At 37.0% G+C, this 19683-nt stretch overlaps 1 protein-coding gene and 1 long non-coding RNA gene across 8 annotated transcripts in view; one reads left to right on the top strand and one right to left on the bottom strand.

Moving 5' to 3' along the window:
- stx8 (syntaxin 8) overlaps nt 1–19683 on the bottom strand; it is a 189291-nt gene that overhangs the window by 125165 nt on the left and 44443 nt on the right. For all 4 annotated transcript variants that reach the window (XM_063074370.1, XM_063074371.1, XM_063074372.1 and 1 more), the window contains 2 exons: nt 15030–15154; nt 10521–10613 (listed from right to left, as the gene is read on the bottom strand). In XM_063074370.1, coding sequence (XP_062930440.1) covers nt 10521–10613; nt 15030–15154 — 218 coding nt within the window. The remainder of the gene's footprint in view (nt 1–10520; nt 10614–15029; nt 15155–19683) is intronic.
- LOC134360249 (uncharacterized) overlaps nt 1–19683 on the top strand; it is a 69839-nt gene that overhangs the window by 19658 nt on the left and 30498 nt on the right. For 2 of the 4 annotated variants that reach the window (XR_010021288.1, XR_010021291.1), the window contains exon 5: nt 6690–6768. The exons of the other annotated variants lie outside the window; for them this stretch is intronic. This is a non-coding gene — a long non-coding RNA (uncharacterized LOC134360249). The remainder of the gene's footprint in view (nt 1–6689; nt 6769–19683) is intronic. 4 annotated transcript variants of the gene reach the window in all.

The raw sequence follows: 19683 nt of genomic DNA on the forward strand, positions 1-19683 counted from the left end.
AACATTTGTAACATTCTGTTAGTTATCCATATATGAGACCATTGCATTATAATAATCACATGTGCAATAATTAACAAAAACACTTTGGACTTAAATCTTGACGAATCAAATGTAAAATCAACTGTACAAGATAAACAACTGGGTCTGGTCAAAATAGTGTACATAAATAGTTCATAACAGTTAAAAAAGATCAAATAGTAAGCTGTTTAAATGCGACAAGTACTATATATTTAATGCAGAAATGACAAATGTACAAACCAAAAACTAGTGTAATGCGTTAAATAACAGGGCTTCTAATTCCCATGCTAAAAGAGTTGTTACAGCATATTTTACTAACTATGTAATTTAGATGTTAAAATCAATCATATTATGAAAGATTACACATTTTATGATTCAGTAGTGACACACAGTTGCTAAACCATTAACTATTATATGATTACTGTAAATTACATATTGAACTGACTTTTTATTGTGCACGTTGTCTCAATTGGAAACAGCTGTTGCAAAGCTCATCCCAAATGAGTTATTCTTTCCCTGTTATGTAGTTATATTTAAAAGATTTGACAAATCATCAGCATAAAATATTTGCTCTGATAGATGACCACAAAGTTAACAAAGCTTTTTACTGACCTGATTAAAGGGATGATTCAAGAATGTATAGCAAAAAAAAATCAAGTTTCAATTCCAAAGCTCCATGCTCATAAAGTATTTTGCATCTACTTTATTATGCAATTAAGCCATAAAATGTGCAATAATTCTCATCAAAGAAATAGTTGAAATTATGCTTCATGGCTAATTCCCATGGTTTGGTCATTCAGCCCTAGGGCTTTCACCTCCCAGACGCTGACAGCTAGCCAAGATGTTATTCTGTCGAAATACACATTTTGCGGCCACATTTAACTAGACAATTGCACACTGCTGCCAAAATACACTCTGGCAAAAGCAATGACAATATACAGGGTTTGTTAAAAAAATCACTATAAATACAAATTATCTCTTGGGATAAATGTGAGAATGTATCATTGTAGGTAATAAGGCATCGCATAATTGTATAAAAGCATTGACATGAAGTATTCACACACATTTCAGTGCTTGTTCTTTCTGAGTTTCAAAGTTGTGGCAAAATGTATACCTAAAATACATGGTCAGAATATATGATTATCACTAGACACACATCAAAGTTGCTGGTGAACGCAGCAGGCCAGGAGGCATCTCGAGGAAGAGGTACAGTCAATGTTTCGGGCTGAGACCCTTCGTCATGACTCACTGAAGGAAGAGCTAGTAAGAGATTTGAAAGTGGGAGGGGGAGGGGGAGATCCAAAATGATAGCAGAAGACAGGAGGGGGAGGGATGGAGCCAAGAGCTGGACAGGTGATTGGCAAAAGGGATATGAAAGGATCATGGGACAGGAGGCCCAGGGAGAAGGAAGGGGGGGGGAATCCAGAGGATGGGCAAGGGGTATAGTCAGAGGGACAGAGGGAGAAAAAGGAGAGAGTGAGAGAAAGAATGTGCGTATATAAATAAATAACGGATGGATACGAAGGGGAGGTGGGGCATTAGCAGAAGTTAGAGAAGTCAATGTTCATGCCATCAGGTTGGAGGCTACCCAGACGGAATATAAGGTGTCGTTCCTCCAACCTGAGTGTGGCTTCATCTTTACAGTAGAGGAGGCCGTGGATAGACATATCAGAATGGGAATGGGATGTGGAATTAAAATGTGTGGATTTCATTTTCTGCATGATATAGTGTTTATGGTACAAAAATTGTACAGCACAGCAGAGTATGCAATTATTCTTTGGACTTAAAAGCTTAGAATTGTGAATACTTGAACCATCATCTTATTATACTGAAAGAAGCAATCCAGCCCAAGGAGTTGACGCCAGCTCCAAAAAGAGCAATTCCTTTAGACCTATTCCCCATCTCCTTATTTCCTGTACCATTGCAAATTATTTTCTCTCACACATGGCAAGAAAATGATTATACTAATAGGCAGGAATGTAGGCAGTGCAAGTAGATAACATGGTATGTGATACAGGCACATCTGAATACAAGAGCAGGAAGATTATGCTCGAACCTCACAAAACATTAGTTAGACCATAGGTGAAATACATGTGCAGCTCTGATCACCACACTATAGGAAAGATATGACTACAGTGGAGAGAGTAAAAGGGATATTCACCAGGATATTGCCATGGATAGAGCATTTCAGTCATTAGAAGAGAATGGAGAAGCTAGGTTTGCTTCCCCAGCAGAGGTAGATGTTAAGAGGGGACATAATTGAGGTATATAACATTAGAGATGGTATCATCGAGTAGACTGCAGGAAACACTTCCCCATATCAGATAAAACTAGAGGACATAGATTTAGGCTAATGCTTATAGATTTAGAGAGGGATCTTTTTCTGCCAAAGCATTGTGAGTATCAGCAATATGCTTCCTGAAAGAATGGTGAAAGCAAAATCAATAACAGCATTTAAGAAGTTCTCAGAGAAGCATCTGAATTGCCAGGACAAAGAATCTTTTAGGCTAAGTGCTGGAAGATAGGATTAATAGAAATTAGTACCCACCAGTCGACATTGTAGTGGTGGGCTGAATGGCCTGTATTCATCCTGTTCTATACATATGAAAGAAGAGAAGAAAACAAATGAGTTGGATAAGTATAACTGAGGTTCATACCATTATAGATCCACAATAAGATTTCCAAAAACTCCTCAATAAGGAAATGCTTAGCAAGTAACATATTCTATTAACATATATAAGATAAATGCATATTTAAAAGGTAATTTTATGATGTCATATTTAGAATAGATAACATAATAACAAAAGTCAGCTTGAGAATGAAAGTGAGAATGAAATGAAATTGGAGACTCAAGAAGCTAGAAATGCTGTAATTAAGAACAATACATAAATTGCTGGAGGGACTCAGTGGGTCATGTAGCCACTGTGGAGGTAGACAGATAGTCAGTATTTTAGATTGAGATCCTGCATCAGGATGAAACTGTCTTACTAAAGGACAGTACTCACCTATTATTCGAAGTAACTTATCACATAGACAAGATCTACAGTTGAAACAGTGACAGTAACATCTGAAGGAAGATGGGCATAATTCCATGAGGACATTAGTGGGGAATAAGTCAACAATTCAGAATAAACATTTGATTCTGAACAAGCAACAGCAGTTAAAATTAAAAGTAAAGCACCCTGCACAGAATAATGCATAATCCCCAAAATTAATGGCATTGCTTATAGTAGTTCCAAAATATAACTCCTATACAGTCCACCTTGAAAACTATCTGCTAAAGTAGTTTTGTTCCACCATAATTGGTAGAGTGGAAGTCTAGAGATTTCAAATGCTTACCTGCAAAACAGGATCAAATAAACCATACTAAAATAAATAACAGTAATCTTTTCTGAAAGGTCTCAGAACCAGTTACTTTTCAATATCCAGGTTAGATTTTAAGCTACAGGTCAAGACTGTGCACTAAAGGTTTCAAACTGATAAACTAGGGACTAGCTACATTCATTTACAGAGGATGGCTCAGCGAATATTAATATGATGATATCTGAAATTTTAAATAGTAAAACTAATCAAAATCTTCCAGCTCAAAAGGACATAATATTGTCAGGTAAATATACAGTGCTTTTAAAAGGTATTCACTCTCCTTGGAAGTTTTCATGTTTTATTGTTTTACAACATTGAATCTCACAGTGGATTTAATTTGGCTTTTTCGACACTGATCAACAGAATCTTTTGTGTCAAAGTGAAAACAATTTCTATAAATTGGACTAAACTTATTACAATTATTACACACAAAATAATTGATTCCATAATTACTCACCCACTTCAAGTCAGTATTTAGTAGATGCACCTTTGGCAGCAATTACAGCCTTGAGTCTGTGTGGACAGGTTTCATCAGCTTTGCACATCTGGACTCTGCAATTTTTCCCCATTCTTTACAAAACTGCTCAAGTTCTGTCAGATTGCATGGGGATCATGACAGAACAGCCCTTTTCACGTCCAGCCACAAATTCTCAATTGGATTGAAGTCTGGACTCCAGGACATTAACTTTGTTATTTTTAAACCATTCCTGTGTAGCTTTGGCTATATGCTTGGGATCACTGTCTTGCTGGAAAACAAATCTCATCCCAAGTCACAGTCCTCTTGCAGACTGCATTAGGGTGTCCTCCAGGATTTCCCTGTATCTTGCTGCATTCATTTTACCCTCTACCTTCACGAGCCTTCCAGGGCTTGCTGCAATGAAACATCCCCACAGCATGATGCAGCCACCACCCTGCTTCATGGTAGGGATGGTGTGTTTTTCTTGATGTGTAGTGTTTGGCTTCTGCCAAACATTGTGTTTGGTCTGATGGCCAAAAAGCTCAGTTTTGGTTTCATAAAACTATACAATCTTCTTCCAGCTGACTTCAGAGTCTCCCACATACCTTCTGGCAAACTAGCTGAGATTTCATGTCAGTTTTTTCAACAGTGGCTTTCTCTTCGTCACCCTCTCATAAAGCTACAACCGGTGAAGCACCCGGACAACAGTGCAGTCTCTCCCAATTCAGCTACTAGAGCTTGTTACTCCTCCAGAGTTGTCATAGGTCTCTTGGTGGCCTCCCTCACCAATCCCCTTCTTGCACAGTAACTCAGTTTTTGAAGACAGCCTGCTCTAGGCAGATTTACAGCTATTCTTTCTATTTCTTATAATTGGCTTAACTGTACTCCAAGGGATATTCAGTGATTTGGAAATTTTCTTGTATCCATCTCCTGAATTGTCCTTTTCAATAACCTTTTAATGGAGTTGCTTGGAGTGTTCTTTTGTCTTCATGGTGTAGTTTTTGCCAGGATACTGACTCACCAGCAGATGCAAGTCTATTTTTCCCCACAATCAATCGAAACACCTTGACTATGCACAGGTGATCTCCACTTAACTAATTATGCGACTTCTAAAACCAATTGACTGCACCAGCAATTATTTGGTTTGTCATATTAAAGGGATGAATATTTATGCAATGATTTTTTGTGTTTTATATTTGTAATTAATTTAGATCACTTTGTAGATTGTTTTTACTTTGACACTAAACAGTCTGTTGATCAGTGTCAAAAAAGCCAAATTAAATCCACTGTGATTCAATGTTGTAAAGCAATAAAACATGAAAACTTCCAAGAGGGAATGAATACTTTTTATAGGCACGGTATCATCTAAAGGTTGGTAACTGGAATTATTCAATAGCCCTTTTACGCTGGCACGAATATGATGGACCAAATGGCGTCCTTCTATGCCATTAACTTCTATGTCGATATTAAGAGATATTTCACAGAATATAACACCAAGCCACATTCGAAACCAGAAGTCATTCAGTGATTTAAGATAAATGCGAAGTCACTGAATGGCAGCCTAAGTGCCCTAGTATTATAAGCATCATGTTAGAAAATGTAAAACACTATATTCCACCCCCTACTAAATCTGAAACATACTAAATCTACAAATGTCCCAAGGTCCTCAGTAAGAATGCGGCAAGAACTCTGGCAATTAGTACATGGATTATTCAACATGAGAAATAACAACTGAAACCCCATGGGCCTTTTAATAAAAAGTGGCAACAAATGAGCATCTACTGCCAGTTATTAAGCAACTATTTTAATTGGAAAGACACGATATGCTTTTCCATAAGTGAAAGTCAAGCCAATAAATCCAGTTTACTCTGGAATTATGAAGAACATTTTGCATTACACAAGAGACTTAAAGGTCATACAAGTCAATAGAGGTAGAAAGATGGATATAGTTATTGCTGATTTTTAAATAGGGTTTCAAATGAACTTTTATATCATAATTTTATATAGGTATGTGCATAAAAAGCAAAACCAACCAAAATGTTCCCATCTAAAGGGTGGTCATTTCACAGTTAAGGGGCTTAACCATGATTAAAATGACTTTTCTTTCCATCAGTGGATGCTGTATTACTAACATTGGAAATTAGCAATTTTAATTCAGTAAATGGAATTAAACCTAACTGCAATAGTTATTTAATAGAGAACAAAACGAAAAACATAACTCCAACTTCCCCATTTCATTTCAGAAAGTGTCATACAGTATATATCATGCAGTTATATCATAGAGAGCTTTAACAAGTAATTGAATCAAATATAAATACAAACAGAAACTTTAGTTAGATTTGATAGTATACACATTCAAGACAACACAGAACCAAACAGTGAAATGTACAAGTTCAAAGCAACTTCGGTCTACAATAATGGTAAAAGTTCAAAACTTGAATTACTTAAGCAACAAATTAATTTCAAAAGCCTCCCGTCTCTAGTGATTTGGGTTCAATGCTGACCTCCAGTGCTATGGAGTTTGCATATTCTCACTATGACTGTATAGATTTATTCCTGGTGCTCCACCTCCTCCCACATCCCAAAGACACACTGGTTGGCAGGATAATTGGCCAGCGTGAATTGATCCTATTGGGTGAATGAGTGGCAATGGTAGGGCAGCTCGGTAGTGTAGCAGTCAGCATAATGCTGTTACAGCACCAGTGACCCGGGTTCAATCCTGTACGGGGTTTGCATGCCCTCCCCACGATCTCGTGGGTCTTCTCTGGCTGCCTCTGATTCCCTCCCACATTCCCAGTTAGTAGGTTAATTGGTCCGCATAGGCCTATTACTGTGCTGCATCTCTAAACAGAAACGTGGGGGCAGCTGACAAGAAAGTGGGAAGAATGAAAAAAAAGATTACGCAGAATGATGTCAAGGAATTCTTGAAGGTTTGCACAAACTCAGTGGACCAAAGGCCCTGTTTCCACTCTGCATGACTCTTATGACTCACTTTACGTTATCTGAATGTTGTCTTCTGAATTTTGCTAAACTGCACATTTAAGGGAAGCAGGCTGGTGTGCTGAATGGGAAACTGGATTTTCACTTTACTTGCCTGGATTCAAATCCAATTCCCTGGATGCATTTCCTCTCTCTGTTGGCATGATTTGGAGCAAACATAACTCAGATCCAAATGCTACAAAACCAGCAAATAACAGCAGATATATTCAAGGAAACCAGAACATCTTTCAAAGCAATGTAGGCTACTAACAGAATAAGGAATAACTTGACTTTTGTTAACTTTGATGTATGAGGAACAGCCCACTACAAGTGACTTAGTACTACCTGATGAGACAATGTAATGCAAAAATGAAAGGAAGCTGCATTCTCAGCCACGAAGGTCTCTTAACTTACAAACAGTTTACAAAAGAAAGAGTTTGATTAACTTTCACTTATGTCACCCCAAAAGCACAGGCAAAAAATTAATCTCTGGAATATTTTGACCACAGTTTAAAAAAAGCAAAAGATGAACTGTTCAGTCTGCAGTCCTAAAACTAACTTATATACATTGAAAAAGCAGAAAAGAAAATGGACTCAAATAATCTCAGCACAAAATCCGATTTCCAATGTATTGTTTTAATAACTAATGCTTTCCATATAGTACATCATGTAACCAGGCAATATGGTTCCATGGAAACTTTACCGAAAAGGAAATGGCTCGTATTTTTTAATAATTATATGAATTTAATTTTACATCTGCTTTAATGAAGCACGAGAAGTTTTTAAACCAGCTTTGGCACAGATCTTCAAAATTCTCTTTGCAAGCTACCTCATTACTCACAAATATTAGGAAAAATACAGATGGCCCGTTGCTCAGCAACAAAACAATAATTAACAGTTGATGAAGCTTTCGCTCCCTCCCCCAAACAGAACACAATAAACAGGTTAATGAAGCTTCTCAATATGAAATTTCAAGAACATAATAAAATCAGGTTTATTGTTAAATTGACGCTGTTCTCCAGCCCTGAGTGTTTGTGGATCAACAATGACATCATACTAGGAAACAAAGATTCTGCCAGATTCTAAACCAACTCATTTATTTCCTGAAAGTTAATCTCTACATGCAGTGTCTCAATGGATTTGGCATTTGCAAATGTCTGGCTATGTCAGTTAGAGTCTTATACATGCAAATGCCTGGCTTTCATTATATTCATCGCACTTGCCCGCAAACAATCTTGAACATTTTCGAAGCTTTTACTGAACTTGCATATCAAATTCAGGGGTTCTGCTCAGACTAACAGTTCTAAATTTGCCTAATAAAATATACAGCAGAAAACACATATACAAAGCTTACAATGTCTCTAGATATATATATTCTAATTGCTGCTTATGTTGATTGGTGCGAGGTTTAAATAAGTACTATAACAGAAAAGTTCAAAGTTGTTCATTGGTGTATCATTTTATTTCCCGCACAGCTTCTTTTAAAAAAAAACATATTTCTACTCCATGATCACAAAAAGGTGAAAATCTCTAAGCATTATGTGAAGAGTACAGAGATACTTTACTTTTTCTTGCAGCTGATTATTTACTCCGATAACACAACAGCAGCCTGCATCAAATTATAGCTACTTGTTCAACACATGGAGAAAAACATCTCCACTTTATAAAAGTTTATTGTGACCTAATCATATTTTTTAGGTTATATTAGAATCAGAAACAGGTTTATTATCTGTTTGGTATACTGAGTGAATTAACACAGTGGACAGATTGTTAACTGGTCACTCTCAGTTTCAGCTTCCACAACCCTTTGCAGCTTCTTTCGGTCCTATGCAGTAGCCCCCCATAGCAGTGATGCAGCCTGTCAGAATGCTCTCCACAGCTATGGGAAGTTTTTGAGTGTACTTGTTGACATACCAAATCTCTTCAAACTCCTAATAAAGTGTAGTCGCTATCTTGCCCTCTTTATAGCTTTATCAATATGTTGGCAACAGGTTAGGTCCTCAGAGATCTTGACATCCAAGAACTTGAAATTGTTCACTCTCTCCACTTCTGATCCCTCTATCATTGGTATGTGTTCCTTTGTCTTACCCTTCCTGAAGTCCACAATCAGCTCTTTCGTCTTACTGACACTGAGTGCCAGGTTACTGCTGGGGCACCACGCCACCAGTTGGCATATCTCACTCCTGTTCACCCTCTCGTCTCCGTCTGAGATTCTACCAACCATGGTTGTATCATCAGCAAATTTATAGATGGTATCTGAGCTATGCCTAACCACACAGTCATGGGTATAGAGAGAGCAGAGCAGTGGGCTAAGCACACACCCCTGAGGTGCACCAATGTTGATAGGTCAGCGAGGAGGAGATATTATCACCATTCCGCACAGATTGTAGTCTTCTGGTTAGGAAGTCGAGGATCCAATTGCAGAGGGAGGTACAGAGGCCCAGGTTCTTTAACTTCTCAATCAGGATCGTGGGAATGATGGTATTAAATGCTGAGCTATATCTGATGAATAGCATCCTGACATGGGTGTTTGTGTTGACCAAGTGGTCTAAGGTCTGTGAAGAGCCATTGAAATTGCATCTTCCGTTGACCTATTGTGGTGATAGGCAAATTGCAATGGGTCCAGGTCCTTGCTGAGGCAGGAGTTCAATCAAGTCATGACCAACCTGTCAAAGCATTCTTCACTGTAGATGCGAGTGCTACCAGGCGATAGTAATTAAGGCAGTCCACATTATTCTTCTTAGGCACTGGTATAATTGTTGCCTTTTTGAAGCAAGTGGGAACCTCCGGCCATAGCAGTGAGTGGTTGAAAATGTCCTTGAATACTCCCGCCAGTTGGTTGGCACAGATTTTCAGAAATGTAAAAAGCAATGTGATCTGACTACCCCAGTCATTCTCTCTTCTCCATTCTCAGCCATAGGGCAGAATACTCCAAAGTTTGAAATCATGCACCACCATGCTCAAGGACAACTTCTATCCCACCGTTATCAGACTCTTGTATGTCAATGATGAATTCTTGGTCTTTACATTCTACCTCATTGTGGCCCTTGCACCTTAGTTTCTAATTCCATATCCTTTCTCTGTAACTGTAACACTGTATTCAGCATTGTTACCACTTTCCCCTTTGCACTACCTCAACGCACTTGTTTTGAAATGACCTGTATGGATATAAAGCAAAACAATGTTTTCCACGCTATCTCAGTACATCTAACAATCGTAAACCAATTTCCAACATGGAGGTTAAATTGTGAAAAACTTGTTGCTTGACAGCAAATGACATGCATCTCTGCCAACTGATGTTACATTGTGCAAATGGAAGTGGGCAGCTGGGGCAAAGATTAGTATAGTTGTCCAATCCATCCCATAATTTCAAATATAGGCAATCTTCCCTGCAACATCTAAGACAATGACACTATTCAGAACATTTTCATCACTTCTTCTCTGAATAGACTCTCTCTAGTTTTCTTTATGTGTCATGTCATAAGTACAGAAGATAAGCACGCCATTAAAATTTAATCTTCTATGGACTGATTTTGAAATAAAAAAACACTGTAGCACATACAAACTTTAAGTAACGAGATGGGATTTGTATACCAATATATTCAAATGACAGTAGAGTGAAGTGACTGCCATGTTAGCAATGCCCATAAAGACACATCCAAAGATAACTCATGTACAATCTACAGTAAACAAAGAAACTTACCATTTTGTTCATCTAATTCATTCCCTATATCCTGACCCATTTGTTTCTGTCTCGCTATCACTGTTGCCAGAGCATCCAAGCCCGCATCTTGCTCTGAATTAAAACAAAAGCACAAGAAAACAACGTTAATCAATTTAGCAACAAGAAAATAAAATTAGTTTTGGTGTCCTCCTCATTTAGTTCCGAAAGCAATAAACACTTCATATTAAACGTTACGATTGCTCCAATTTCAACCAAATGTTACAAAACAGGATGGATCAGATTCTCTACCCATCTTCCAAAGCTCCAGTCCACAGATACAACAACCAACGTATTGAAGCAATTTGTACAATGGAGGTAATAAATTTCTCAAGTTAAGTTGGGCACATCAAACCAGTTATGCACACAGGCAGCAAAAAATAATTTATAAAATTAATTGGTAGCAATTAATAATGTCTCTAATATTTTCAATATCTATCACATTACATAACTTATAAGTTATAAACTAGTAACAGACCACTTTGTGTGAAAAATAAATTAATATTAATCAAGTTTCATTTTGGCAACCAGTCCTGGATGTTGGAATTTAGTTAAAGCATTCCACATCTTACTGTTTAGAACCATACGGCTAGAGAACTCATTGGTGTAGATTCTGGTTGCTGTACTGCAATTGATCTCTTATGTTAATACTAAACTTTGATCTATCTACTACCAGATGTAATGTTTGAAAAGTAGATGTAAAAAGCTACTATAAGATTATTCATGCTTATTAACTACATTATCTTGATAAATCCTGAAACAAATAGCTCATAAAATAACCATGTTGAAATCGCACCTTACATAAAACAATATCGTGCCAAATGAAATTCTGAGCTAAATGCCAACAGCAATTGTTCTGCTGCAAATAACTGTTATTCTTTTGCAACTGCTGCTGTGAATATCAATGTAAACCAGAACACTGAGTAAGTGGAAGCACAAACTTACATTCCTTGCTTCACTTTGACTTAATGTAGAACTATTCTAACATCCAGGTCTCTGGTGTCATGAATGAGCCAAAAAAAAATGCACAATAAAAATACAAGGCCAGAGCTGTGCAGAATCCAACTTCAACAAATGTTACTAAAGAGAGATAAGAGGTTAAACATCTCGGTGATCCTTTTCAGAGGCAAAGAGAGTTCAGCAACTAGAAGTGCCCTCTCAGGATGAAGCAACCAGCCCTACAATATCGATTCAATTCCCTGCAGGATGCACAGACTACTGATCCATTTAAAACATTGTATCTTAAATACTACATCTTCAAATTTCATGAATATATTTTAAAATTTCAACCTTGATATACAGTGGATTGTAGTTAATTCGGACCCTTTGGGAACAGTACATTTTGGCTCAATTAAGCAGCTGCCCAATTAGCTGAAGTTTCACGGAAATAGTTAAAAAGATATAAAAGGTTTAATCTGCATACATTACGATGCTCTTTAACGACCAGAGTTTGGTATTCAATACCATTATCCCCTCAAAACTAATCAATAAGTTTCAAGACCTTGGACTCAATACATCCTTAATCAATTTGATCCTCGATTTCCTCACACGCAGACCCCAGTCAGTCTGGCTGGCAACAACATCGCCTCAACAATCACCATCAGCACAGGTGCACCACAAGACTGTGTGCTTAACTGCATTCTGCTCACTTTGTACTTTTGGCTAAGCACAGCACCAATACCATATTCAAGTTTGCTGATGAGACCACTGTCATAGGCCAAATTAAAAGTGGTGACAAATCACAATATAGGAGTGAGTTTGAAAAACTGACTGAGTCACTGACTACAGCAACAACCTCTTACTCAATGTCAGCAAGACCAAGCAGCAGATCATTGATTTCAGGGGGAGGAAAACAGAGGTCCAAGAGCCAGTCTTCATCAGAGGATCAGAGCAGGAGAGGGTCAGCAACTTTAAATTCCTGGGTTACCATTTCAGAGAACCTGTCCTGGGCCCAGCACGCAAGGGCAATTATGAAAAAAGCACGGTAGTGCCTCTACTCCCTTAGGAATTTGCAAAGATTCTGCATGACAACTAAAACTTTGACAAATGTCTATAGATGTGTAGTGAAGAGTACATTGACTGGCCGCATCACAGCCTGGTATGGAAACACCAATGCCCTTGAACAGAAAATCCTACAAAAAGTAGTGGATCCAGCCCAGTGCATCACAGGTAAAGCTCTCCCCAATACTGAACACATCTACATGAAGCATTGTTGCAGGAAAGCAGCATCCATCGTCAGGGTCCCCCAGCCCACAGGCATGCTCTCTTCTCACTGCTTTCACCAGAAAGAAGGTATAGGAGCCTCAGAACTCATACCTCCAGGTTCAGAAACAGTTATTACCCCTCAACCATCAGGCTCTTGAACAAAGGGGATAACCACTCAACTTCACTTGTCCCATCATTGAAATGTTCCACAACCTATGGTCTTGCTTTCAAAGACTCTTCATCTCATGTTTTTGATATTTATTGCATATTTATTTATTATTATTTCTTTCTTTTTGTATCTCTGGACAATCTGTTGTCTTTTGCACACTGGTTGAATGCCCAAATTGGTACAGTCTTTCACTGATTCTATTATGTCCATTATTCTATTATGGATTTATTAAGTGTTCCAGGAGGAAAATTAATCTCAGGTTGTATCTGGTGATATACATGTACTTTGATAATAAATTTAACTTTGAACTTTGAAAAAGACAAACTACTATTTAACAATTTATCTACTTAAATGAAACACGGGACAAATTAGAACACTACCAAAACTACTACATTACTGTATAACCACGTATTAGTTCCTAATAGTTAGGAGTGGACGAATTCATCCAGTGTATGATGTCATGTTCTTTTGAATGACAAAATCAATGGAGATAATGGACTGCCTTCATACAATGCCTCAGACAACTGCATCCTCCAAATCTTCATTTTCGTTGTAACATTCAATATCTTCAAATTCTTTATAGTTCCTAACTTGCTGAAATAGTGAAATTGTTTCATTTTTACTTCTGAGCATTTCCAGCACCTCCATGCTTGAGCAAAAGAGTTCTGAATTGTCTTACTGTTTATTTCTTGCCAACTATCAGTAACAAAAATCACTGCTCTTTGAACTGCAACTGATGCTATGTAAAAACTATTCATTTTAAGCAAGGTGTAGAGTGTAATGGCCATACAAGTGCATGCAGCTGACACTAATTAGAAACTGTTCCACAAAGTCTCCTGTCCCAATTAGGCGGCATGGTATCGCAAATGAATGAAGGGAATCCTGTCTATTTTCTCAATTAGTTTTTGATTTTTAAGAGTTGTCCCAAACAAGCGGCTACCCCAATTAACTGACGGCCCAGTTAACCAGAATCCTCTCTATTTAAATTCACTGAAATTGAACTGCAACCAAGATAGAACCAAAGTATCAAATCAACTCTGTTTCAACTCAGCATTAAATTCCTAAGAGGCATTTTGCTGCATTTATACTGCACCTATTATATAACTGTGCACTTTGAAGGCTCTCCAGACATAATTATTTTAGTTCCATCTGTACCTTTCCAAATACCAGGTGTTTGTACTTTTCAGGTAATTCATACGACAACAAGCTCTGATGTCTGGTTACTCAGTTTCATTGCAAACAGCTGCCACCTAGTGAGTTAGTGTAGAATATTAGATTTCATATCTGCAAAAGCTCATCATGAATCATCTCATTTTTCTTGTAAATGAATCAAATAGTCTGGAAACTAATTTTCCAGATAGCTTCCTTTAATTGTAATTAGTTTACAAAGATCAGATTATAACTTAAATCGGCTTTGAAGGATAGAAACAATTACATTTAGTGAAATATTCACATTGTGCATTGCATTATCTTCCAAAGACATACCTACAATTAATTTTGAACTTACATGGTTCAATACACATAACCCATAACTGTATATTTATAATATCCAAAGAATGGAGACAAAATATATTGAATTTATAATGTAATACATCGCAAAACCTAGAGCATAAATTTTGAAGATAGTCCTATACTGTTCATCATGCATCTCCATGTGTTTAGCACTTTCAAATATATGGAAAATTCCTTGTTTTGCAGATTTTGTCAAGAACATTCAAAGGTGAATAAATGTTATTTTCCTGCCTGATTGAGATGGATCATAAATTAACTTCTCATAATAAATCATCGAACTAAAATGTTAATTTAACTCTGAAGGTGCCTTAACACGTTGAACATTTCTCTTTTCTTAATTTTCATTTAAGTCATTGCAAGCACCAGACTACCTTAATAATTCTTGGTGTAAAGTCATAACATTAAAAAGATTTTTGATATCCTTTGCTAAAAGCACAACAGCTTGAAAATCAACTTTATTCAAGCAGTTTTTTCCAGTTAATAATCATGCTTATCCTTATAATATCCTTATTTATACCTTTATACCCCAATATTCAAGAATTCAATGGTCTATTTTCAGAAGCTTCTAAAGAATATTTATGAACTTTAATAAATATGAGCTTTACCTTCTATGATCCTCTGCTGTTGAAATTTGATTTCACTAAAATCAAGACCTTTTGTTTCTTCTGGTTCCTCCATTAACCAAAGATTGATGAGACCACTCTTTGGATCTGTATTCATAAGACTGGTCCTAAAAATTAAATCCAGTTTCAGTAAAAGTTTCATCGAATATTTAAACTTGGTAATGCTAAAGTGCTGCAAGGATCTAATTTAATAATACAGTAGTTATTTACTGCTCAAATATACTCTAAAATGTTTATCTAACAATAACAATAAGGGATAAAGATGGTTATCACAGGTGGGAAAATGTTATGAAACTACGTATTGAAAACACTAAAAATGTTTACAATATTTCTGGGATTGAGGTACATTAGGGGAAGTACTAAATACCAAAAAAGAAAAATATACAGTGGCTTGTAAATGCTCTGAAATTCGAAAAAACATGTTATGTAACTTCTTAAAAAAATTCACGACTACCATGCTAATTTAGAAGAGAACACAAAGATTACAATGACTGAAACTTCGAATGAAGACTAAACATGAGAAATTCTGTAGATGCTAGAAATCCAAAGCAACACCTACAAAATGCTGGAGGAACTTAGCAGGTCAGGCAGCATCTATGAAAATGAAGAAACAGCTGACTGAAGACATGCTATAATGCATGTCGTACAAAAACTGAACCGTACTGTCCATGGAAGTAAAATTATTTCAACTTCAATTAATAATTTTATCATTTAATCACTCAAACAATTTGCATTTAAATAGTTCCTTTAACACTGCAACGTTTTCCAAGCTTCATGTGAGGAACATTATTCAGCATCAAAAGGAAATATTAGGAGAGGTGATCAAAAGCTTAATGGTGGAGACAGAGTTTAAAGAACATCTTAGTAAAGGAAGGAGAGATAGTGAGAGAGAAATGCATTATGCTGAGTCTCGACAGCAGAAATACACATTGTAGCAGACTTAGTAATTATTCCAAATTGCTAATAATAGTTATTAATTGAACAGTCAAAAATAATTTGAGATTCAGTGAAAGAGATGGCAGGCATCACAGGCTAATGCATTAAATCAAATGTTTTTCAAAGATATAAAGTCAATTAATTTTTCTGATAAATGATCTTTATTATTAAATAGCTTATCAACTTTATCTGTACTAATGGGAACGAAAGTGGAAAATTCTAAGTAACTCTGTTTTAGTAAATGAGAGAGGAGACTTGCTATTTGAACTACTACAAAACCTCGGATAATGATTCTGAATGACACAACTTATAGAGGAGAAAAAATTCAAAATTAAATTTTAAAGCAATCAGCCTCACGAGCAGAATTTGAACAGAAGGTCCACTGAAATTTTTCAATCTATATCGACAACTTTTTGTACTGTGTTTTAACACTTAGTAATTTAGCATCACAATAAAGCAAAGGCAAGGCTGCAAAAAGTGTACCAATCAGTATTAGGTAGGTAAAGCAATAACATAAACAACTAAAAATGCCGACAAGCATCTGCATTGGCTTCATGTTGCTGTATGCTTAGCAAAAAGACACAATTGTACAAGCACAGTTAATTCCAAGTGTTCAGGATTGCATTCTTTCAAGAAAGGAATTAGCAGCAATCTGCATCACCACCTTTTTTTCTCTAACTAACGCCATCTAAAATCATGACAAATATCACCTTATATCTGTAATCCTTATGACATGTTTGGTAACTGTGCTGCATCCTACTTCCTTTTTCCTTTCTGATTTGCGTTGCTATGCTTCAGTGGTGTAAAGATTAAAGCTTATCCAATTAGCCTCCCACTGTTTTTGCCATGTTAATCACCTAAATCTTTGGAATGGTCACAGAGCAGTGGAGTGTGCAGATGATTTCTGATTTTTTTTTTGTGTGATCAGCTTTAACTAATTATAAGGCTTTGAGATTTGCTCAAATAGAAAAGACGAGAGAAATGGAATCAGAGAACTGCATCACTGCTTAATAACCAGCAGCTAATCTTCCACAGACTATTGTTTCTCCAGCAAAAAAAACTTGTCAAGCGCCTCTGATAATTCAGCCAGTCTTTTTTGACACAGGCCACACATTAGGATTTACTTGATCGGAGTTGGCATGATTGCCTCTCAAATACCTAATCATATGACAACATTTAACAAAATTGACAAATGAAACACTTCAGAAAGGTTACATGACATAAAATATCGATAAATTGCTATCACAAGAAACAAAAGCATACAATGGATTTTAAGAAGCACATACACGCTCAGCGAACAGTGAAAAAAATGTAAATTGTAAGTCATTTACATCAATCCTGGGTTTACTCATTGTCACAACAGTTAAATTTGTGATTAATTGAACAAAGTGTTCAACTACGTGCAATACTTAAAGTACTGCTAGTTTTAACCAGTACAAATTATTATCCTGAAGTTTAATTTATTAGTTTAACATGACAAATCTTCATGTTTTCACCATATTCAAGGATAAACTGGAGAATAAACTTCACATCAATACACTCTAGCTGACCTAAAAATATCTTTTTGTTTCTCCAGTTGCTTTTCACCATTGAGTAAAGTATACAGCATATTAAATAAACAAATAAACTCCACATTAATATGATAACATCCTTTGCTGAAGGCATCTTAACATCAGGATGAGGATAATTACCGCTCAGACTGTCACTCAAAGACAATCTGAAGTTGAATCTTTTCTTGATTAGGCATCTAAATAAATGAGCATAGTCAGTCTTGAATCAACAATTTGAAGTACACTAACTTGAGGATCTATTATTTCATTTATACCATCTCAGGAAACCACTTTTTAAAATAACAGATTTTTACTTATCTTTTATTTTTAGTAAAGACAATAAGGGTTATCCTATCAACGCACAGCTACAATAAGATTAGATCACATGAGTAGTTCACTAATATACCATGAAACCAGCTCAGTAAGAACTAATGACTGAGTAGTGTGATAGGTTAGACAAAGACCTTTCACCTCAGGGATATGGGTTCAAATCGAGCACAGACTAACAGGATAAGTTTCCTCTCTCTGGTAGTTATGAGGGTAACTCTGTGAAATCAGTTTGGACAGTGTCAAACCCGTCCACAGCAGACATGTTTATAGCACAAAACGATCTCCAATTGTGTGTTAGTTGGAAAATACACAAATGACGGTAAAGCACTTTGGTGCAAAACTAGTAGTTCTCTGGAAAAAGAAGCTGGGTTCCATTAGTAGGCAGAATGAGCTTCAATCTCCACCAAAACTGTAGTACATTGCTTGTGCAAGTATTTGATACTAGTACTGGGCGAATGAAACTTGCTGAACAAGAAAAATGATTTATTATTGATAAACAGTCACTTTCTATAGAAATGAATGACAATTGTTACGCCTCCAGTCAATCAAGCACACCATAGCTCTAAAATGTTCATTGATTTATTGAAAATACACACGCTGTCAACTTATTTCATTTTAATACAATCATTCGTGAAGAAGAATAAGGAAAGATTTCCTGTGAGAAAGAGTGAGAGAAAAAAAAAGAATCAAAATCAGAATTATTAGATCAGCACACATAAAACGTTGGAGAAATTCAGCAGGTCAGGCAGCATCTATGAAAGTGAATAAACAGTCAACGTTTCAGGCTGAGACTCTTCATCAAGATTGAAAAGGAAGGGGGAAGATGCCAGAATAAGGAGGTGGGGGAAGGGGGACAAGGTCGAAGGTGATAGGTGAAGCCGAATGGGTGGGGGAAGTACAAAATTGGGAGGTGATAAAGCTACATCTGCTTCCTGACCTCCATTCTGAACCCCAAAGAGTCCTTGTCAACACTTCACCTAAAAATCTGTTGGAGTCATCTATCCGGTGTGCAATGCAGCCTCCTCCACATTGATGAGACCCGATGTCGACTGGGGACTGCTTTGACGAGCATCTTCACTCCAAGCACAAAAGGTGCAATTTCCTAGTGGCCAACTATTTCAATTCCTCCCCATTCCCATTCCGACTCCGACATGTCAATCCATGACCTCCTTTTCTGCCATAATGAGGTCACTCTCTTGTTGCAGGAAGAATACCTTATATTGCATCTAGGTAGCCACCAAACTGATGGCATGAACATCGACTTCTCCAACTTAAGGTAATTTTCCCCCGCCCCCTTCTTTAATTCCCCTCTCTGGCCTCTTACCTCTTCTCCTTATCTGCCTGTCACCTCTCCTTGCCGCCCCCCTCCTTCTCCCATGATCCACTCTCCTCTCCCGTCAGATTCCTTCTTCTCCAGTCTTTTGCCTTTCCACTTATCAGCTCCCAGCTTCTTACTTCATCCCCCCTCGCTCACTCAGCTGGTTTCACCTATCACCTTTTAAATTGACCTCCTTCCCCTCCCCACACCACCTTGTTCTGGCATCTTCCCCCTTCCTTTCCAGTCCTGATGAAGGGTCTCGGCCCAAAATATTGACTGAACTCTTTTCCATAGATGCTGCCTAGCTTGCTGAGCTCCTCCTGCATTTTGCTCTAGATTTCCAGCATCTGTAGGATCTCTTGTTTATTAGATCGGGCATAGATGAGATTAAATTTCTTGTTTTGCAGCAGTAAAATAAAGACATAAAAATTACTATAAATTACAAAAAAAGTAAAAGCAAAAAAAAAAATAGGAATAATGAGGTACAGATCATGGGCAAATG

This window comes from Mobula hypostoma, chromosome 22 (assembly GCF_963921235.1).
Source record: "Mobula hypostoma chromosome 22, sMobHyp1.1, whole genome shotgun sequence".
Classification (NCBI taxonomy): domain Eukaryota; kingdom Metazoa; phylum Chordata; class Chondrichthyes; order Myliobatiformes; family Myliobatidae; genus Mobula; species Mobula hypostoma.